The sequence below is a fragment of the Lemur catta genome, chromosome 3 (assembly GCF_020740605.2).
Source record: "Lemur catta isolate mLemCat1 chromosome 3, mLemCat1.pri, whole genome shotgun sequence".
In the NCBI taxonomy this organism is placed as follows: Eukaryota; Metazoa; Chordata; class Mammalia; order Primates; family Lemuridae; genus Lemur; species Lemur catta.
In genome coordinates, this window is record NC_059130.1 from 121,727,608 (window position 1) to 121,750,428 (window position 22,821).

The 22,821-nt window shown below is 42.8% G+C and overlaps 1 protein-coding gene across 5 annotated transcripts in view; it reads right to left on the reverse strand.

Moving 5' to 3' along the window:
- Window positions 1-22,821, reverse strand: part of CAMTA1 (calmodulin binding transcription activator 1) — an 825,382-nt gene that overhangs the window by 28,891 nt on the left and 773,670 nt on the right. For all 5 annotated transcript variants that reach the window (XM_045546243.1, XM_045546246.1, XM_045546245.1 and 2 more), the window contains one exon: window positions 171-322. In XM_045546243.1, coding sequence (XP_045402199.1) covers window positions 171-322 — 152 coding nt within the window. The remainder of the gene's footprint in view (window positions 1-170; window positions 323-22,821) is intronic.

Consider the following 22,821-nt stretch of genomic DNA (forward strand, 5'->3'; position numbering starts at 1 on the left):
ATATTGCACAGGTTGTAACACCGAGAAGCACAGGTACTCTGAAGTACTCCCTGGGCGTTCTGCCCAAACCCAGGGGGCAGTTTGGCAGCAGAGAAGGGACTGTGACCCACTGCCTCACCGATCTGTGAGACGCTGGACAAAACGGCATGATCACCAGCACAGACTCCCACCTGGGCTTGACTGCCGCCGTTCCCGCCGCCACTGCCACCGCCACTGCTGCCTCCTCCGCTCGCCTGTCTGTGCTGCTGGGACCCGGTCATCTCAGCCATCCTCCTTTCCATCTGCTCCAGTCGCTCCAGGATGGACATCCTGAACTGGTTATCTAGGGCAGAGCGGGAGTAAGAGTGAGGTTGTGTTCTGGAAGAAACGCAGCTAACATGTGGCCCATCCAAGCTTGCAGAAGGGGCATCCAAAGACTCTCAGTAACGTCACCAAATCAGAGAGGTCTGTCAAGCCAGACTTCTCCAGCACAGCAGCGAGTCACATCTCACACAAGACGGTAGCATCTACAGCAGCCCAAAGTTCTCAGATAAAGGAATAGTAAACCCTTTTTATCAAAGATCCAGGTTTCAGGTTCCTGCCACCCCATTTCTTTGTCAAATTCCCCAATGGACCTTGACACGAGATCTGGTGGAGGGGCCCCTAGAGCAAACACATGAAATGAATACAATTTAATTTAAGTTAGTAGAAGAAAGCAATCACTGCAGGAAAGGAGGATATATTACACAAACCGAAAAACGTAGTACCTGTTTTACCCAAACCCTGTTTTTACAAAAACAAAATAAAACAAAACAAAAAACATAAATTTTACTTCCTAACCCAGGGTTTAGCTTTTATAATTCATTTTAGGATTAGTATCATTCACTGCCTGAGACCCTTACACATTTCTTTTAACACGTCTCAACCAGAGACAAACACAAAGAAGTGCTTTGAAACAACAGGACATTACTGCTGGAGCTAGGACTAACTGAAAGGAAGAGATCTGTGATTCCGCACCACGTCACTAAGGTAAGAACCTACGTGTCCCACACTCACACGTTGCACACACATTAGAGTTAGGTGACCTGTGTGTAAATAAGAGGAGCTAAAACCATTATTAAAATCATTAGCACCTATACCCATTTAACAAATTTTAATGAATACTATGCCAGATAGAATTATGCCAGATAATTAATAGCAAATAGGAGAGAAAAGGCATCTTCCTGCTCTAGTACAGTCAGGTCAGGATGAGAGGGCAGGATAATGTGATGAGGGGTGGAATTTAATAAGTCAGAGAAGGTGACACTTGGGTTTATCCAAAATGACAGACATGCCAACAACCGGGGCAAGGTAACAGCAAATGCAAAGGCCCTGAGGCAGGACATTTAAGGAGAAGGGAAGGAATAGCGGGAGGAGCCGGTGCTGGAGAGGTGGGCGGGCACCAGACAGTGAACAGTTGTTAAGAACCCTGACTCTGCCATATAATAGTTACATAACTCTAACTTTGAGCGAAGCCTTTGGGGCCTCAGTTTCCCCACCTCTTAAATGGGGATGGTAATTATACTTACCTCAGAGAGCTGTTAAAAATATAGTAAGTTCTAGGTAAACATGCTAGCCATCTTCATCATCATCTTCAGATGAATTAAATGTCTGTAGAAACTGACTGAATAGCTGTGACAACATATTTCTCCTCGAACTGTGAAGGGCATAACTATTTTCAAGTACAGTCATCCAAATCACAAAAAGGAGTAACCCAGGAAGGAAATGCATCATCAGCATTCCTTGCCACCCTGACTGCAAATCTCGGGACCAGGGAGCCAGGCTGCCGGATTCCACACCAGAGAAACAAGGGGCGGAGCCAACACAGAGCACTTCCTACACGCCAGGCACCTCTGCGTCACTTTACAGGCATTGGCTCATTTACTCTTCACAACAGTCACGTGAGGCCGGGGCTGTTATCATTCTCCTTTTACAGATGAGAAAACTGAGGCATCCGGAGATAATGCATCTGTTTGGCTCTGGGACTGGGAGTTTAGCCACACATGATAAGAGGAAGGAAAGGTTCTGGAAACAGCAGATACACAAGCGTCAGAAATCTCAGCTCTCGTAAAAGGACAGTAAATACCCACTCAAAAGGAGAATTTTCAGTACTGACTTAATATCAAATTGATTTTACTCTACTAAACCACAGAAGAGCAAGACTGCTTTTCAGGAATCCTGATATTATTTTCTAAAAAGCTCTTTCCAGGAACGGCATTAAAAGAAAAATCCTTCCTCTCTCAAAGTGAAAAATGACGCCTTTGTTCCAATTTCACACATACAGATGGGTAGATATGGACAAGCTGGGAGATCCCACCCCCAAGTGTCTTCCTCAGTGGCAGTCCCCAGCACGGAGATAACTGAATAAATGCTGTACGAGGCTTCTCCTGTGACCACTCATGGAAGATACAAGATGACTACAGAGGTGGCACAAGCGTCCTTACTCCAGACTCCACGCCTCTCCAATGGAAACCTGGACCCTTGCAGAGCGCAGGACTCCTGCATTGGAAGCCAGCGGCAGAACAAGAATTTTACTCTTCAGTTAGAGTTCAATTCAAAGTAGCACGGTAGTCACCCTTTGGGAAATATTTATAAACTCTCCCTGCTTATTCCCGGTGGTGCTAAGCCAGGCGGGCACTGGTCTCTGAACCTACTCAGAGACACTCATGAGTTCCATTGAAACACCTTGGCTTAGCTGTGAACCTCCACTGCTACCGGACGAATATGTTTTCTGTAATCCTACAAATCTCATGTCTGTTAAATGAGTTTTCAGTATCCATCCATTTCACGTGTGTCAGAGCACTCTGGAGCCAGTGGCCAAGATGAACATCCCATGGCGGGCGAAGGGGCAGGAGAGCACAGAGGCAGCCGCCTGCCGCCCGCCTCGCCCCGCCCGGTGGAGGCGGCTTTGTTGTGACAGTGCTGCAGTGCGGTCTGTGAGCCAGCTGTCCCCACCCATCCCCCACCAGGTACAGCCACTGCAGAAACAGACTCCCTGACATCACTGAGCCAGGCCCCAGCCGTGGTATCACCAGGTCAAAACACTCCAAGCCCCACACCAACTCTGTGCTTGCCACAGAGATTTTTGGCTTTTGTTCCCTGACTGCATTCCCTGCTGCTACACAGTGAGCTCTGGCATGATATTAAGCTACTCCGAGAAGCACTTCACAAAAATACCCAGAAGCAATTATTTGCCTCTTGACAAAATCATATCATGCGCAACAGCATGTCTGAGCCTCTCAATCCCAAAAGGGGAAAGGAGTGATTGTTAAAATAAGAAACCATCTCAAATGGAAATGGCTGAGCCGGCATCCCAGGGAGTGCAGGTCTGTTGCACTGTGCTGACCAAGAATCAGAGACTTTCTGATCACATTTCCTTGCCTGGGCGCAGGGCCAGGGCATAGCTCCTGGGTTTAGTGAGACTTACTCGGTTGTATGGATAAAATGATGGTCTTCACATCTCCATTACTAGAAAGTCAAAAGCAATACCTTTATTCTTGTTTTGGTTTTATAGCTATATTATGATCATTAAAACACTGTAAAATACTTGGCAAATTCAGAGCTATGTATTGCTTTAATTGTATACTGTGTGACTATGTCATAAAGGGAATATAATTACTTAGACACAAAAAAAAATTCTGATTACGTTTGAGTAAAAAAGTACATTTTAAAGATTCACTTATTCATGCACAAATATTTACTGAGCACCTACTATGTACCAAGGATTTGGGAGTGCCTACAACAATAGTGAAAATATCCTTGCCCTCTTTTGTTGACCAACAAATAATTTCTGCAGTCTGAATGACCTTGAAGTTTTAAGTTAACACAGAGGGGAGTGGGAGAGAGAAAATAATGTGTAGATTTAGAGGACTGATGACTCTGGTCTTGGTTGTCACTCGTGATGTTTCACACAAAGCCAACAGTGACTCGGCTTCCAAGTCAGATGTCCTCAAGATAGTTTAAGTGAAGCAACTGAACTACTACATCACGAGAACTGCTCTACACAGAGAGTAAGTCAAGAACCCATGAGGCCCAGAGTTGGTTATAGGCCCGACTGAGGCGGCTCAAAAGGTCCCAGCAGAGAAAGCTGGCTGCTCTAGCTCTGCCTCCTGCCTGGCCGTTCTTAGATTTTCGTTCTTATCCAGAAGTCTTAGGCTATATCCGTCTCACCAAAAGAACAAGCTACCGCCTCATCACAAAAAGACACTCCATGTTCACCGCAGTGAGTGAACTCTGGGCAAGGGTACAGACGAGAGATGCACGGGGGGGTCTGTTCCTGGTGACACGTGCTGGCCTCCCATTGAATACGTGAGGGTGACAAATGTGCAGGCCAGACACCGACACCAACCATCCTAAGCATTTTTCCTGAGAAAACAAAAACTTAAGTATTTTTACACATACATATTAATGCTTTGGTAAAAAATAATATAATGAGCCATCTAGTAAGAGCTCTCTAGGTGTCAATGTAAAGTTCACAAAACGTAGTTGCCATGACAACCCTAGCTTCACATGTTAAAATGATAGAACTAAAAGGCGGTAAACACACACACAGTTTATCTACTGGGGAGGCTTGTATATACAAACATTAGACTCAGAACTGCACTGAGCTGTCAGTCATAACCTCCCCACGGAAGCTATCAACTTTCTGAAGGATGAGCAGAGCAGAACAGGCAAAGGCAAAACCAAAAAAAATATTTGATTGGCAAGAAAGTATCCCATTCTTATTTTGGGGTGAGATTCTCAGCCCAAAGGCACACCCCCACCCCATAAGGCACATGGTAACCCCTAGATCTAAAGACTAAGCCAAGGTGAGGTCTGAATGACGTGTCACTCCCTGCTGTGGGCTGCACGCTGCCCTGGTCAGAGGCTTCTGCTCATCCCAGTAACTATTCCTCCAGGTCAGTCGTCCTCCAACTTTAGGAGGGCTTCTTAAAACAGACTGCTGGGCCCTATTCCAATGGTTTTTGATCCAGTAGGTCTGGGTAAGGCCCAGGAAGTTGCATTTTTTTTTTTTTTTGAGACAGGGTCTTATTCCAGCACCCCAGCTAGAGTGCAGTGGCATCATCACAGCTCACTGCAACGTCACACTCCTGGGCGCAAGCGATCCTCCTGCCTCAGCCTCCCGGCAGCTGGGACTACAGGTGTGCTCTATAACACTCAGCCAATTTTTCTATTTTTTGTAGAGATGGGTTCTCGCTATGTTGCTCAACCTGGTCTTGACAGCTGGCCTCAAGTGATCCTCCTGCCTCGGCCTCCCAGAGTGCTGGGATTACAGACATGAGCTACCACGCCTGGCCCAGAAGTTGCATTTCTAACAAGTTCTCAGGTGATGCTGACGCTTCTGATGCGAGGCCACATCTCAGAAGCACTGCTCTAAGATCCCGGCCTGCTCCCATGGTGAAAGAATGACTCTTCTCTCCTCTACCCAAGTGCTTGTCGAAGAATGATCCAAGAACCACCTGCTCCAATAAAAGCACAGAGTCCCACTCAACCTGGACACACGAGACATTACCTTGTGTAAATCACACCAGGGCCGTCCACACAAGCTCTGTCAACACGACCTGGGATGCACATTTCCTCTCAAGCACACAGCCAATTCAGATCTGTAATGCTTTAAAACCCACCCACCTGCACTGCTCTCTGCACCTACTCAAGCACTACTCTGCTGTTCCCACCTCTTTATTGTCTTTCTCTTTACTCAGCTAAGTGGGATATCATCCCCGGTAACTGTCATTGCCCCTTGTGGTTCTCCAAAGCAGTCTATTTTCCTGCATGGTCCCAGAGAATGAGTCGGGTTACTTTCAACTACTATGCAGTAGTTCCTTCCCACCACCTTCAAGACATGCACATACATGTACCTATACCCCAGACAAAAAGCAAACAATTCTGATGGCTTTTGCAGCAACAGTCTGGCTCATGACTCATTCAAAGCTTCTCTTCGTGACCCTCTTCTACCTGTTCCCCCCTTCTGTGGAAGTGGCATTTTTAGACGGGGCAGCTATGACATAGTGAGAAGAACACTGGAGCAGAGATAAGAGCTCTAGATTTAATGCTGTTACTGTGTGACTCACATCTCAATTTTCTCATCTGTAAAATGGGGATATGAGTATCTATCTTATTGTACCTATAGGGGCATTTTTTTCTTAATTTTTTAAAAGTTTTTGGATAATTTTAGATTTACAAATAAGTTGCAAAGATGGCAGAGTTCCTATATACCCTTCACCCAGTTTCCCTTAATATTAGCATCTTACATATCCATGGCACGTGTGTCAAAACTAAGACTCCAACATTGGCATATTATGGTTATTAACTAAATTAAAGGCTTGAATCAGATTGTACCACTTTTTCCATTAACATACTTTTTCTGTCCCAGGATCCAACCCAGGATCCCATACTGCATTTAGTTTTTAAGTTTCCTTAGTCCGCTCTGATCTGTGACAGTTTTTCAGTCTTCCCTCAATTTTATGACTTTTGAAAGACACAGTAAGGTATTCTGCAGATGTCCCTCAGTTTAGGTTTGCCTGTGTTTTCTAATGGTTAGACTGGGTTATGGGGTTTTAGGAAGAACATCACAGAGTTAGAGAGTCCTGCTCATCACATAACACCACAGGGTACACGGTGATGTACTGGTCACTTTAACCTTGATCACTTGGTTAAGGCAGTGTCTCCTAGATTTCTCTACTGTGAAGTTACTATTTTCCTTTCTCCATTCTTTTTTTCTTCCATTCTTTGGAAGAAGTCACCATGTCCAGCCCCTCAAGAAGAGGGGAAGCTCCATCTCATAGATGAGGGAATATCTACATATATTACCTGGAGTTCTCCTGTAAGGAAGATCTATCTTCCTCTATTTATTATTTAGTCAATCACTTATATCAGTATGGAATCATGTATATATATGTTAAACTCTGGGTCATAATCTAATACTACGTCATTTAGTTTGTTGCTCCAACTGTTCCAGCTTTGGCCATCAGGAGCTCTTTCAGGCTGGCTCTTGTATCCCTCTGACATGCCCTCATCCTTTGTTCTTTTTTGAGCACTTCCTAACTTTCTGACATTACAAGATGCTCCAGGTTCATCTCTTATTTGCCCTGTTCCAGCACTAGCATTGACAATTTCTCTAAGAAATAAAGCCCCAGTTCCTTTTATTAGAGAATGGTATTTAGAAACCCAGATCTGGGTGCAGAGTGTACTCACTGGGGTTGGGCATCACAGTTGCTGGGCCCTGTCAATGGACAGAGCCGGGAAATAACATGTACAACCACCCACGTATGCACATGTATCTGTAGTTCTTTCTGTACCCAGCTGTATGTATATGAAAATAACCATGAGTTCACACTGATGTCTCTGACTCTAGTACAGCACTGCAGTGTTCATTCTAGCCTTCTATGGGCATTTTAAACATAGATATAATGATGATGATGAAATGAAAAGTACTGTGTACTACCTAGATATAATAAACCAATATATGAAATGCTGAAACGAAACCCTATTGATGCATTAAACTATGAAAAAAGAAACCTATAGGTTTAACTTCTGTATCTCAAAAGTATAAGTATAGGGTATAGTATAGTATTAAATAGTATATTCAACTACCTTGTTATACTCCAGTTCTTGTTATTAGAAAACATATTATCATAGAATATATAAGTATTTATGTATTAGAAAATATAAGTATAAAGAAAAAAATACTCATAATCCTAGAATAGCTTTGAGTATTACAAAGATCAAGAAGAAGACAGAAAAACATTTCCAACCAATAGCTGACACAAGAGTCAAGGAATGTTTAGCTGGGGCTTCGCATTTCCTTTTCTTTTGCTGGGTCTGCCCCATTCCAGCCTCTCTGTTAGGGCTGTTATGCAAAGTGTCACACAGCACAGTCCTGGGGCATCTTTTCATCTCTCTTTGACAGGGATTCCTAACCTTCAAAGGGACTCACTTAAAAATGTCCCAAATTAATATTCAGTTAAATGTTCAAAATTCCTAAACAATATCAAAGTTTTGAAGACAGAGAAAATTTCATGAAACCAGACACCCACAGTATGTTCTAAGTTTAGGAAGGCTGGGATCTGCTGCTGTAAAAGTGGAGAATCCCGAGCGTCTGGGCATCTGCTGTGAGTAAGAAAGTGTCTGTGCCAGGAAATCAACGACTAGCCAGACTTCTCCGGCTCTCAGCACCCAGCTGCACCTACTGCTTCCTGTAGATTTCATACAACTCACTTGCAGTCTTGGAACCTAATTCATTTTCATTGAGCAATGCAACATGAGGCAGTTTGTGGCATTATATAATTTATTTTAAAAGCAAATTAAATCCCTCCCCTTGGAACTACAAAATAAAATTTAACTCTTTGCTGTGACACAGAATCTCTACCAACCATCCCAGGCTACATTTGTAGGGTTCTCCAAACCCACAAGGAATTTCATAATACTTACCGCTCAGCCTTTGCTAATGCTAACCTCTCCCCATGTCCACCTGGTGAACTTATTCCTCAGAGTGTGGCTGACACATTACTTAACATTGTTAATAATAATAGCAGGCACTCAACATCTACAGTCAGCCAGACACTCTGCATATATTATTTCTAACCCTCAAATTAACTCTGAAAAAGATTTTCCTTTTCATTTTACAGATGAGGAAGCTGAGGCTCGGACAATATGTTAGCTACCCAAGGGCATGCCACTTGCGAGTCTCAGGGCAGAGATGTGAGCACAGGTTCCACTCCAGATCTATGTTCTTTCCACTATACCCGGTAAGCCTTCCACGTCTCGCCCTGTGTCCTAACAGTACCTGGCAAATGAACGTGTAGCTATTTTCCTCGGTGTCATTCCTACTAGAGGCTAGACCGTGCAATTTTTGAAAGCAAGGACCTTGTCTTGTATCCCTGGCATCATCAGCGCTCATAGAAAGGAATATTATTCTCTCTTTTAAGCTTCCGGAAGCCAATTTATTGATGCGGCTATCCAGACGCTGGGGCAAGACCTCTGAGCAACCTGTGCCAACCACAGTGGAGTCCAGTGGCTAATATGTAACTCGCAGTTTTATCACCTGGTCTAGTCATGAGAGTGGTCAAAATGATCAGAACCCAATGGCGCTGACGCGGAAAGCAGGGGAGAAGCTCTGAGTTTACCTGGCTGGCTGCAGTCTCCTTCCGGCTCAGGTGAGGGGATCGTGCAGCTACAGTGTGCTGGTGTGAGACTCTGGCAGCAAAGCTGAGGAACCGTCTGACCTCTGCACAGACACAAACTGGAATTTCCCAGCAATGTCACTGTTCTTGAGCCACTGAGCTCCACATGAAAAATACTGCTCCCTTCACTGAATGTCTTGAGGTTAGGTATAAAAAATATATAAAAAAAATACTGCTCCCTATCGTTTTTTAGAGAGTCCTCTTTCCACCAGGGAAATGGAATATTTGGGATACAAATGACTGGCAGCACACCTTAATGACAGGAGTGTCTCTAATTAGTTACAAGGTGTAACAAGTCAGTCAGGTTACGTTGTTGCATAAACATGAAATTTAATATGCTAAACAAAAGAAATATTTTCTAGAAAAGCCTAGGAAAGTGTGCATGGGTTTGAATGCCTACAAATCAGCTAACGAATATCTGCCAACATGAGAACTTGTCATTACAATTGCTTGAGCTGATCCACTTCAGGTCTTGTTGCCAGAGTAGAATAAAAAGTTTTGCCTTGGCAGGTAAATGAATGAAGAAGCAATCATCAAATACCATCTGCTATTTTAAAACGCGTTATTTGTAGCTCAAGTGCACATGTGCCCTCCTGTTGCTATTTGGACTGGGAATGAGAGGCCATCTCTCATTCCATTTACAGCCCTTGGCTCCACTGGCAGGAAGAGCTGATGAGGCAAAAGGAGGCATGACGTGAACTATTTCTGTAGGGAACTGTAATTGCTGCTTAGGAAGTCTCCTAAATTTTTTAGGAAGCTTAGAAAATGAAGTCACTTAATTCCCTCCCAGAATAAATGGGGCCACTAGAGTATATGAAGCTTCTCCTCCCCAGCAAGCCATTTAAGATGTCCAAGTGCAGAGGAAAGGGTAAGGGCCGGACGAAGATAAGGCACAAGCTGTACCACTCTGATTTTCCAAAGCAACGGCTAAATTTAGCCTTAGAAAAAACTGCCATACTCCACTTTTTAAAAACTCTCCAACTCCATGTACCAAAACACTAGAAATGGAAATCAGTAATTCTTCTTAGGCTTTCTTCATTTGCAGTGATTTTGAATTGATATTTCTTCTTCTTGGTCTTTGTTTCGCATATTCAAAAAGTCAGGGTCTTAGACATGTCTAGAAAAACCATGTAGGATTTTCATTTTCATTAAAAAATGGCGGCATCACGTTTGCTGCTAAAATAACTAACAACACTCAGGAGACAAAATGTTACAAGGTCAAAAAAGCAAATTTACAATAATTTCTCACTTGAAATCTTTCAATACCGGAGCTAGAAATGCACTGGAACAAAATCTCAAGTCCATTCTCCAAGAACACTAAGGCTCGGTGGACACGTGAGGGGCTCGGCCACGTCACAGTGCAGCACCAGGCAGACAGGAGCACCCACGTCATGCAGGAGCCAGCTCTGCTGTCCATAAAATCACAAATCCAACTGGAGCTAAAGGCGGGAAAACTGCAGCTAATTAGCGCGAGTACAAAAGAGACTAGGAGCTCCGACACAGATCCTGTACCTACCTTTACACAGTTTACAAAAGAGTAGAACACCTTAAGTTTGCTAACTTTTCAAAAAGCAACAGATTGGGGGGACACTGCCTCAATAGTTTCAGTGCACAGTGACAGTTAAGAAATATTTTGAACATGAATCGAGACATTCTGAAGTAGTAACAGTGAAATGAATGCAGAAGAATAGAGAAAGCATATTACCACTGAGACTAACGAACTCTTCAAATGAAAAAGTGCCGTACTGAGACCCAGAGACAACAATCCAATCGGGACATGAAGATGCGGTTTGAATGGCTTGTACAAAGGAACATGGAAAATGAAAATCCTGACACCTACGATCTGCAAAGACTGAAACTACGAAATGCACAGGAATTGTCAGGAGGCACGAATACATTAATTAAGCACCGGCTGGTTGTTCTGTGGTGCCCAGCATTGTCAAAAAACGACTTAAAATCCTTTGGGAGTTACTAGGAAGCATCGGGGCCAGAATAGATCCATTCCACACCTGTCTACTGGACGCCCACTGCTAGCTGGGACCGTGCTAAGGCGATGAACTAGAAAAATCAAGTTGTTGGCTACCAGGCATACAAAGCCCAAATAAGATATGAGCCTTTGTTTCAAGAAACTCAGTCTAACATAAAAGAGGAATCGTGTTAGTTGTGTGAGGCCGGTGACGATGTTCACCCTGGTCACTGGTACATTCCTGAGGCCGGGCAGAAGGCCTGGCACATACAGCCCCTCAATAAATATTTGCTGAATAAATGATTTCATGTATTTGAAATATTAAATGTGACAGGGTGCAGGATGCTGTATAGAATGAAATATTTGTTTCCATTGGTCATTTCTGTGATATGCTTTTTTTTTTTCCAGCCAAGTTATTAAAAGCAGTTTCTTCATGGCCACTTTTTACCTAATCCTCTCCAATACATCAGGGCCTGGACAGCTGAAAACAAACAACAAACAAAACACCTCACTGAGACAAGCACATAATGATGCTTTCACCTGGTAGTTTTCACCTTAGAAGCAGTGCCCCACCACAAGTGAGGGCAGAGACGAGGGAAAAAGTCAAAAACTCAATTAAAAAGAAACAACCTGCTACTAAGATGTGTTAGCTGGTACCTGGGGAAAAGCTGTATTACAGAACAATCCTAGCTGCTTCGAGCTTCTACGCTTCCAGTCATAACAGATGGCATTTGCCCTGAGACGCTGGCGGTTTTCAATGACTGAGAAACCGTGAGCTAGGGTTCTAGTTGGAAGAGTCCTTCTCTAGTTATTTTTTTTAATTTTCCAATTTATTTCTTTAAACTTGGCATATAAAATTTATGTATTTATTGTATGCGTGATGTTCTGAAGTATATATACACCATAGAATGGTCAAATCTAGCTAATGAACAAACGCATTACCTCACATAGTTATCATGTTCATTGTGAGAACACTTACACACTCTTAGCATTTTTCAAGAATACACTATATTGTGACTTACCATAGCTTATGACAGTCTGCTGTACAACAGACCTCTTGAACAGACCTCCTGTCTAACTGTAAATAGATATTCTTTGACCAATATCTCCCCAACCTCCCCTCCCCCCTCCCCCACGCCTCCAGTAACAAATTCTTTGAGATCAACTTTTTTAGATTCCACATGAGTGAGATCATGTGGTATCTGTCGTTCCGTGCCTGGCTTATTTCACTTAACATAATGTCCTCCAGATTGATCTATGTTGTCACCAATGGCAGGATTTCATTCTTTTTTTACGGCTGAATAGTACTCCATTGTGTATCTGCACCACATCTTCCTCACCCATTCATCTGTCGATGGGACACTTAACTGCTCCCCCATCTTGGCTACTGTGAACCGTGCTGCAGTACACATGCGAGTGTAGGTATCTCTTTGCCATCCTAAGTTCATTTCCTCTGGACACACGCCGAGTGGTGGGACTGCTAGGTCTCCTCTGGCTGTTTCAGACTCATCCCACACACACTATGCAGAGGCCTGCTGTCGGCAAGGCTTTGCTCCCAGAGCTCACTGGAGGGCTGCCATCCGCACGGGCGGTCCCAACTGTCTCGCCAAGTTGTGAGAGAGTTAAAGCCTAAGATGTTTCAAAAGTAAGTATTTTTTAAAACAATGGATTCTACATAGAAAGACTTCCACTCCAGATTTCAAAAATACATTATTTTTCCGTAATGCTATAAAGTATTTTAAACATCTGGAATAAATATACGTGAAGAACTCCTTTCCAAGTTAGAAAATGGAAATGTATGTATTTTAAAAGAAACAGTCGCATTCTTTAAAATACTGGACATAGGATAGATAAAATAGGTCCTAACAGAATTGCTTGACAATACTATTTTATAACTCATCATAAGCCTTTCCGACAAATAGTAGAGAATAAATATTTTTTTAAAAAATTCAATATGCCACTTTAAACATTTTATTCAGAAATGAAATATTTCTTTAAGGGAACCACCAGAGGTTTAGAAAATTTGCAGTCATTAAGCTCCTTTCTAGTAGTGTCAGGACCCCTGAGAGGATGACTTTGTTTCCTGGCTCCACGTGCCACATCAGAGCACACCAAGGACTGCCTTCCCTTGTCTGTGAGACACTCACTTCCACACTTGGAGTTTGGGAGGAGGTAACTCAAGTGCTACATCGCCCTCAGCACCCTACCCCTATACCAGAGTAATCTTCCAATTTTGCAAATTCCAAATCAGTGAAGCCTGAACGAATATACACATTACTGAGGGCAGCATTAAAACAGCCCATGGATTAGGCAGAAAAGCTAAAAACTTCTAGTGTTTTTCATTAAAGGGGATGCAGCTTGGCTTCACACAGCCGCAGGGGTTGGCCTGTCCTGCTATCCTCACGGAAGCCCCCAGATGGGCTTCTTCAATCATCCCATTCAGAGTGTGGTTCCTCTAAGGGGTTAGAACAGTTAATAACAGAACAAAAGGTTAATACCCAACTCAAAGGGCAGCAGGCGCTATCCCTGGGAAGCCTCTCTCACAGATCCCAACACATCAAAACTCCTGTCTCCTTTTCTCCCTTCTTCCTCCCTTTTCCCAACCTTCCTTCCCGGTCCCAATCCATTCCCCCTCAGCCTCTATTTCCCTCCCTGCCCTCGTGTAACTGGTAACAACCCTGGACCCAGGTATGTCTGTTTTAGGTGGCTGCTGCAAATACTCGTGACCTTATGATTAGGTAAAATCAAGACTCGTGAAACAAAAGAAAGCTCAAATAAAACTATCATAAAGAAAACACATACTAAACCCTCCAAAACAGTGAAATGTGAGTCCCAAATTTGGCTGAACTTAGTAAAGCAAAAAGGAGAGGCTGTCAGTTTCAAGATCACAACATGTCAGTTGCTTTGGATAGCATGACTTTTCCTGGTATAAGATCTGAAAGAAATTTCTCCCATATGTCCTAATAAGGAGGATGCTGCGATTTAACGGACTTCAACATCTTTGCAGTAAAAACAATACTGGGTTTCAAATGGCCGCTTATTGCTGTTTAGTATTAAGGAAAAACAAAGCAGCACTTCATGAAAGCAACTCAGCAAAGGTCCAGGGTGGTCCAGCTTCACAGCTCTCTGATGATTTAAGTCAGTGGTAAATTAGACTATTCAGAGGAATACATGTCTGTTATTTACCGCCTACTCTTTACTGAACAGTATTTTAGGATCCTGATTTTTAAATCTAAAGGTAGATGAGTTTAATGTTTTAAATTTCTTGCAGGTAAAGCTTTCTATAGTTATTTGGTTTTAAGTTGTTTATCACTAAGTCACTCTCAACTGATTTCTCTTCTGCAAGTCAGTGGCCCTTCCCTTTTGAAAAGTCTCTTTACTGGAATGAAACAGCGTGGTGGTTTTTTTTTTCTTCTGTATTTAGGAAGGAATGTAAAAGTTTGGCAAAAAGGCAGTGTTCTGCATAAGTAATTTCTTTCCAAAATTCTTGGTGCAAACAGAGTAGCTGCCAATTTTTTAATCTATTCAACAATAAACACAAACATCCAGTGAGCAGTCAGTCCTGTTTACGACTTGGCGTCTTCCGTGTGCTGAACCCCAGAGAGGCTGCTTGAGCACTGAGCAACATCCCTGTGCTGATAATAAAATGTACGAGAGAAGAGAGATTTAAGAGAAACTGGACTTCCCTTCTTAGAAAATAACCCATAATAATGATTCTTACCCTTTGAGCTCACAGGCTGACAACGATAAAAGCTCTGAATCCTCTAGAAAAACACCTACCTAAAAAAATCTTGCATTCAATTTCTGGGGACTCACAGAATCGTGGGAAGTCCCCCGAGTCCGGGCTGGGAACTATTTCGTGAGGATGGTTGACTGAAGCACTTCCAAATGTTTCTACGGAACATTTTCCATGAGATGTTGATCAGTGGGCCATAAAAACAAAATGTTGTATCAAAGATGTTTTGGAAATCCTAGGTGAAACACACTAACTCATTAACATGAGGCTTTTCTGAACCTTAATATGCTAACTACGCTGTCAACTGCTGACAGACAGCTCACAGTAGGTGTATTTCCTAAATGTCTCTGAACCTTCTTTTCATGTGGGGAATTCTTATAAGCATTTCCTGTAACTAACGCTCCCGCAGAAGAGTCTGGGAACTAAAACTACTCCTAAAGGTATCTTTTTGATATAGACAGTCTCTGAGTCAGGAAATTCTCAGTCCACACTCTTCCTCTGCCTCTTCTCATGAGGTCAGGTGCTACTGCAGCCTAACACAGACCCCAGCAGAGCTTCGTGCATTAATGAATGGTGTTTGTCACCCAGGAACTAGCATGGGAAACCGTCTGCCCCAATACCTGTTCCGACCGCCTGCTTTCTTCCACCGCAGGGAGACGCCATCCTGGCTCTCACTGCTCAGCGCCAGTCAATTCCACTTCAGACAACCCCAGACAGACACGATCACCTCTGTCACCTACGTTCTCTTTTCCCTTTCATTGTTCTAACTCTTCAACACACCGCAGAAAGATCTCTCTCACGCTGTCTTTTCTTTGTTCTATTTGGGAATAAAAATAAAATTGTAATCATAATGGACAATAATATTAGGGTTATGTTATCAACAAACTTAAATTACTCTCTCTGGCTTTATTCTAAAACATCAGAGAGCTAGACTTTGTATTTTTAGAGAACTATTTTCTTATTGATACATGGTATTTGTACATATTTATGGGGTATGTAGGGTATTTTGTTACGTGCATAGAGTGTGTAATGATCAAGTCAGAGTATTTAGGGTATCCATCATCACCTTGAGTATTCATCATTTCTATGTGTCGGGAACATTTCAAGTCCAGAAAACCATTTTGAGTTCTACCTTATGAATTAAGAATCTTTACTAAAAACATTTCCATTTACTGATGTTATTTCATATTTTTTTATTCAACCAACATCACTTAATATTTAAATGTGAGGTTCACTATTTCATTTGTTTTGCAACATTTAAGTGTATGTTACTATTGACATATTGTGCAGATTATATAGTTCAATTTTTTATAGTATGAACGTGATATATGTCTGCACACATTATTTTCATTGTTTTTCTCCTGCAAAAGCAGAGTATCTACTATGGGTTCAAAAAGGTTTTTGTTCTCAGGCTATCCTGGGAAACTGCCTAACATTTATTGCAATGTTTATTTGGGAAACATTATTCGATTGATTTATAAGCTTTTAGAATCATCAGTTTTAGGGCAGGCATTTCCTATCTTTTACATTATTAGATAAAACATCTTTCACATACACACAAAAAATGTCAGGGGTATTGATTCTGGCCAGAGTGGAATGAATGGTTTCTTTCACTAGAAAAGACAAAAAGATCTTTAAATAAATTCTTTGTTGATTAATCCAAACCACAGGGCGTAACAGTAGGTAACTGAATCACATTTCCTGAAAACAATTCTAGGGACTGTTAGTTAGCACCCACTTAAAGATTCACTAAAAGGGGAAGTGTTCTGGTTTTTCCTTCTCATTTAAAATAAGACCCTGAGAATAAAAACATGGATAAAGGCCTTATCATGAGTTTCTGTGGTTTCAGAATGGTGTTTTCTTTAGGAATATGACAGTCAAGTGTGAAGTACCAGTTCCTCCACAGGACGTCCCCAGCATGCCTCTCCCTTCCCTGAGATGGGGCACTTTGCTTCTCCTTCAGGGAGTGCAATGGACTGAATGCCTGTGTCTCCCCAGTTCATATGCGGAAATCCTAACCCCCATGGTAATGGTAATAGGAGCTGGGGCCTCTGGGAAGTGACTGGGTCATGAGGGTGAAGCCCTCATGAATGGGATTAGTGCCCTTATAAAAGAGAGCCCAGAGAGCAGTCTTGTCCTCTTCCCACCTTGTGAGGCTACAACGAGAAGCTGGAAGTCTGCAACCCAGAAGAGGGCCCTCACCATGCTGGCACCCTGATCTTGGACTTCCAGCCTCTTCTGTTGTTTACAGGCCACCTGTCTATGGCACTTTGCCACAGCAGCCCACACTAAGACAGGGATTATACCCAGTTTAGGAGGTGCTGACCCCGATTCTTGAGTCCAGGAGTGGGTATACGACAGTACTACCTTCCCTTACTCAAGTGATTGAACACATGACTCAAGTCAGGCCAATAACAGAACATTCCTGGAACTACCGGGAAAGAAGAGCTGTCTTCCCATAGACATTTGTTACTCTGGCAAAACCTGGTGCTTTGTGGGTCATCTTACTGCCACATCGGGAACCCCTGCATGAGAATAAAATCAACATAGAAGAGAGGAGAGCCAATAGAGGGATAGATTCCTAATGATATCACTTGAACATCTAGAACCAGCTATACCTGAAGATGACACTAAATCTGGACTCCCTAAGAGTCAATAAATTCCCTTTTACAGGTAAGCCAGTCTAAGTTAGAGTTCTGACTCTTGTACCTGAAAGAGAAGTCTAAAGTCAATCTATTAACTGGAATGTGGGCCCTTTTGCTAAATAAGTATTGGAAAAATTCTGCTTCTACTTACAAATAAAAAATGTTACTTAATATCATTAAATATACCTTATAGCTTACAAATGTCATTAGAATTTCTAATACATGGGATAAAGTACGACAGAAATAAACTGTCACGTTTATTTGAAACACTGATTCAGTGTTCATCATTCAAAGAAATCAGACGAGAAAACGTACACTGAACTCCAGCCTAGCGGGAGACCATCTGTTGTTGAATCATATACATACAGAAGTATCTTATCTCTTCCAGGCCTTAAGAGACTGCCAAATGCAGTGTCACAGTAACAGACACATCCCATAGAGGACAATCACTATAGAACACCGGAATTGAAAGACAACGTAGGAATTATCCAGTCCAGTGGTTTTCAACTTTTTTTGACTGTGGCCCACAGAAAGGAATAGGACCCAGTACCCACAATCACACATATATTTGAAATAAAAACTTCCCAAATTAATACTTACCCTTACTATGTGCAATGCAGTCTGATTTTTAAATCTGATGTTGACATCCCACATTGACTCCTGAACCATTAATAGGTTTGGAAAACAGGTAAGGGACTGAGATACAGAGATATAAAGGAAAGTTTCTCATTATTGAGTAGGAGAGATGACATAAATGCCCAGCACCCACCCTGCTGTATTATATGGAAGAAAACAGCTTCTACCTACACACATCCCTAGAATAGTAAGCTTCTGGCTAATCTTAAGAAATCTGGGAAGATAATTCAGGTGTCAGGCCTAGCTATTTTATACCAGTACAGTGTCCGAGATTTGCAGGGCTACCTCAAGATCACGTCATTGAAAACTCAAATCCACCAGCGACCTTGAACTGACCTGAACAGGAGAGCATATGGAGTTTGTGCCTAAATTACCAACAGAAAAGAATGAACTGAACACGCGAAGCAGGATCAGATTTGTTTTAGGATTGAAGAAACACACAGTCATTACATTCTTCTCACTCCATCCAACGAGTAGCATCTTGCTGTATAATCTCTTTCCAACTAACAGTATTTATGAAAAGCTCCAACTCCTAGATTTCATTATGCTAGACATAGTAGGGGAAGATATAATTTAGGTGCCACCCCCAAGCCCCAAAGAGCTGCTAATCTAATCTGGGAAATGAGAGGAAAGGCTTCATTAATGAGCGAAAACTTGAGTTAGGCTCGGAGAACAAAGAGGAAGGATTTACTACGGAGCGGAGCGAAGCGAGGGGCAAGGGTGAGCGCACCAGGCTGGCTGTGGTCTGAGTGGCTGGGGGCAGGTAGGCCGAAAGAGTGGGATTGGTTTTGGATGATGGTCAAAGTCAGGCAGAAGAAGAAAGGTGAAAAAAAATGAGAGAGAGAGAGACTGGTTAATTTTAGTAGCTGATAAATATTAGTTCAACATAATGGAGAAATTTATTGACATTATTTACCATACTTTCCATACTGCAGTTTATCATCAGCAGTTTAACTCCTATAAACATTTGCCCCTGGAGCAACTCCTGTGCTGTACCTTCTTCCAATTAATATTTAATTATTAGTTATCATTTGCTTAACAATGAATATACAGTTGGTGCTTTAAAAATGAGCTGACTGATCTCCCCATGTCCTATGTCTAAAGCTATGCCCTATTTTCAACGCTTGAAAGACAATATAAAATTAAGCAAATTATAGGTAGTACCATGACACTTTCAAAACTAAAATTCCAGTTAGTACAGGGAAGGAACTTTATTGAGATGAAGCATCAAACAAGATCATACTGGTACCACTCCCCCATTTTTTTAACCCACTATTTACAAAATATCATACCATGGTTTTTTTTTTTTTTTTTGAGACAGGGTGTCTCACTTTGTCACCCAGGCTGGGGTGCAGTGGCATGATCATAGCTCACTGCAGCCTCCAACTTCTGAGCTTCAAGTGATCTCTCACCTCAGCCTTCTGAGTAGCTGGGACTATAGGCACACGCCACCACACCTGGCTGATTTTTCAATTTTTTTTGTAGAGACTGAGTCTCACTATGTTGCCCAGGCTGGTCTTGAACTCCAGGCCTCAAGTGATCTTCTTTCCTCAGCCTCCCAGAGCGCTGGGTTTACAGGCCTGAGTCACCGCCCCCAGCTCCATACTGTAGTTTTAATGAGTCACTTGTTACACTTCTTTGGTGGGGGGGAGGAGAATAACATAATGATTTCCTGATGACAAAGGCATTTCCTTGTCTGCTGCATTATGCCAAATGTAGGTGTATCAGAGACTAGCAAAGAAAAGGTGAACACAGCACTTTGGAGCAATTCATTCAAGAGGAGAAGACTATAACTTAAGAGCGTCGTGATTTTGAGTGCCAATATCCTGAGATGAGGTGACAATATCCATTTGTGTCACCTAGTGGGCTACTAAGCTGATAAATGTTATATATGACTAATATTAACATGGTCTTATTAATATAATTCAGTACATCTCATCTGGACTTCTCCCATCCTCTCTCAACATTAACTGATGGCTGCTAGACCTTACATGGAATATAACAACATTCATTTTGTGTAGGGGATAAAACAAAATTAACCACACACTGTTTATTCTACAGTTGCCAGAAAACCTAGAATGCAGCGCATGGCCTACACCTAGAAAGTATATAAGCTTTTATAAAACGAATGTTCTTTACTAACTTCATTAGTATCCCCATTTCTCTTTCTTGTACCTTCACTTTCCTTTTGCCTAATCATTTCATCTATTTTTATTTTATCTTGCTGCATCATATAATCTGTACCTCGGTAAACTCCCTTAAATCACTTTTTGGAAAAAGGTGAGGTGTACACAAATAAACTATCTCACGCATGGCTGCCAAAAGATCTGGCAAAGGAATCCATAACTGAAATTAGCTCCCAAATATCAGGTTTATACACTGTGACAGGATGCACAGTTGTTATTTAATAACTAGGACTTGGCACCACTCTGAGAATCTCCTCCTTTTGAAAAGATCAATGGGAGACAAATATTAAACCACTTTAAATCAGAGAAAGCACAATGAATAGTTGGAAGAAGGGGTGTGAAGAAGGGGCAGGGTGGGAGAGAAAGAATAAAGGACTTCCAGGAAACCTCTGTACCAGCTAAAGGACTGTGCCAAGTTTAACGAAATGGTCTTTACTGAACTTTCGGTGTGATACCTAAAGATGTGTTTTACATAAGAGTATTAATAACTTTTCCTTAAACATTTTAAAAAGGTAGCCTACAAGCACAGTTCTGCAACTTCAGACGTTTCCGATAGCAATGATCAAAACATCAGAAAAATTATGATGGATCTCCAACGAAACTCCAGACATTTCCTGCACTGCTAGAAGACAGTGATCTTGAGCTGAGCAAGTGAATCTTAGCCTTTAATAAGAGCTTCAGACCTTTCACTCCGGGAAACTTTCAATGTCAACCAATTCTTTAACTTTACTATCTTTATCACATGAAGTAAAGAATTCTCAGTTCCACCTGTTAGCCATGCTCTGTACTCTAGAACAGTCCAACATGAGTATATTGCAGCAGTGACAGCTATTTTAGACAGAAGTCCCCGCTGAGTCCTAAAGAGAAGACTCAAGAAAAGCCTGAAATTACATGTCTGTGAGTATATCACAAAAGCAGAAGAGTTGATGAAAATCCTTAAATAATACAATGTTATTAATCACTGCATTAAATACTGTATTTCCACTTGGATTGTTCAGATTATAATCAGGATGACCTAGTCAAGATCCCTTAGGGATTCACAGCAGTCCCTTGCTTGTTTTCATTACTATGCTAAATTTACTTGGGAAATGCATATCCTGTAAGTAAATGAATGCTGTTTTCTAGAGCATTAACTATTAATACCCTCTAAATCTAATACAAAGAAAATGAGAAATACAAATTTATTTATTACTATCTAATTCTGGCCTTAATAACTATTTTCCTCTAAACACACCACAAAAAGTGCTACTACTGATTAATGTATTCCTGGTTGTCGGGTTCCTGGGCACTAGTTTCTATGATGCATCTTCTGCAGGGAAACTGTCTGAACAATTCCTTTAGGCAGTAAGAGAAAAAGACGGAGGTATAGCCAGGCATTTTACCCACACGTGACAAAACTTGGTGGGGGCACAATTTAGGAATGTCAGGGTTTGCCTCACTGGGGGAGAGGTGGAATGCATTCCACTAAACAAATGCACGAGGCGCCTCTGTAGTTATCCGAGGGCCCTTCTCCCGTTTTCTGAGTCTGCTTTCGTGATTAGATACTTCAAGTTGGCCAACAGAAATCAGAGCAAATAATAGTGGGCAAAATAGGAAATGAACTTTAACACCGTCGTCATTCCCTGGTGAGGCAGGCAACTGATTAAGAAGATAGTTTGCAAGAATATTATCATTTCAGAAATTTGTTCTGATATCTAATTTGTAAAGAAATCGGTTTTGATGTCTGCAGTGATCTATGGTGACTGAAGAAGTCTCAAACCCAAACACCATCAGTGCCACCCCTAAGGTTGTGCAACACCTAGACACCCAACCCTGAGCGATCCTAAAAAGCAAGAGGGCCACCCTGAGCATCTGCTCCCGCCCACCTGCGCGCGGCTGGAGGAAGCGAGGGCTACTGGCCTCTCCCGACACTGGTGTGCAGGTGAGCAAAGGTCTCAGGAAGTTCCTCCAAACCCCTGTCTTCACTTTCGGGATTGCACCCTACTCACGGAAGAATAAAGCGTCCACTTGCACCACTGGCCTGCAGGCAAAAGCAGTTGCGGCCGCCCGGTCCCAAGAGGCGCCCGCAGCGTAGCGCGGGGCTGTCCCCGCACCCCTCTGCGGTGAGGAGGGGCCACGGCAGGAATACACCCGCCAGTGGACCCGGCCCCCTGCGCGCACCCCGAGTCCCCGCAAGGCCCGCGCGTGCCCCGACGCCGCCCTGGCCCCGCCCGCGCGCCCCCGACATGCGCGCCCACACACCGTCGCTCCTACACATAAACACGCGCGCGCCCTCAGCCCGCTCCAGAAACACACCCCCGACACTCGAGCCCCGCACGCTCGCGCACGCACCTAGGACACTCCCTCCCCCGCGTGCTCCGCGGACACGCGTGTCGCACGCCCTCTCCACACACACGCCCCTGCCCCCACGCACCGCCCAACACACCTGTCCCGCACGCCCCCGCACACCCTT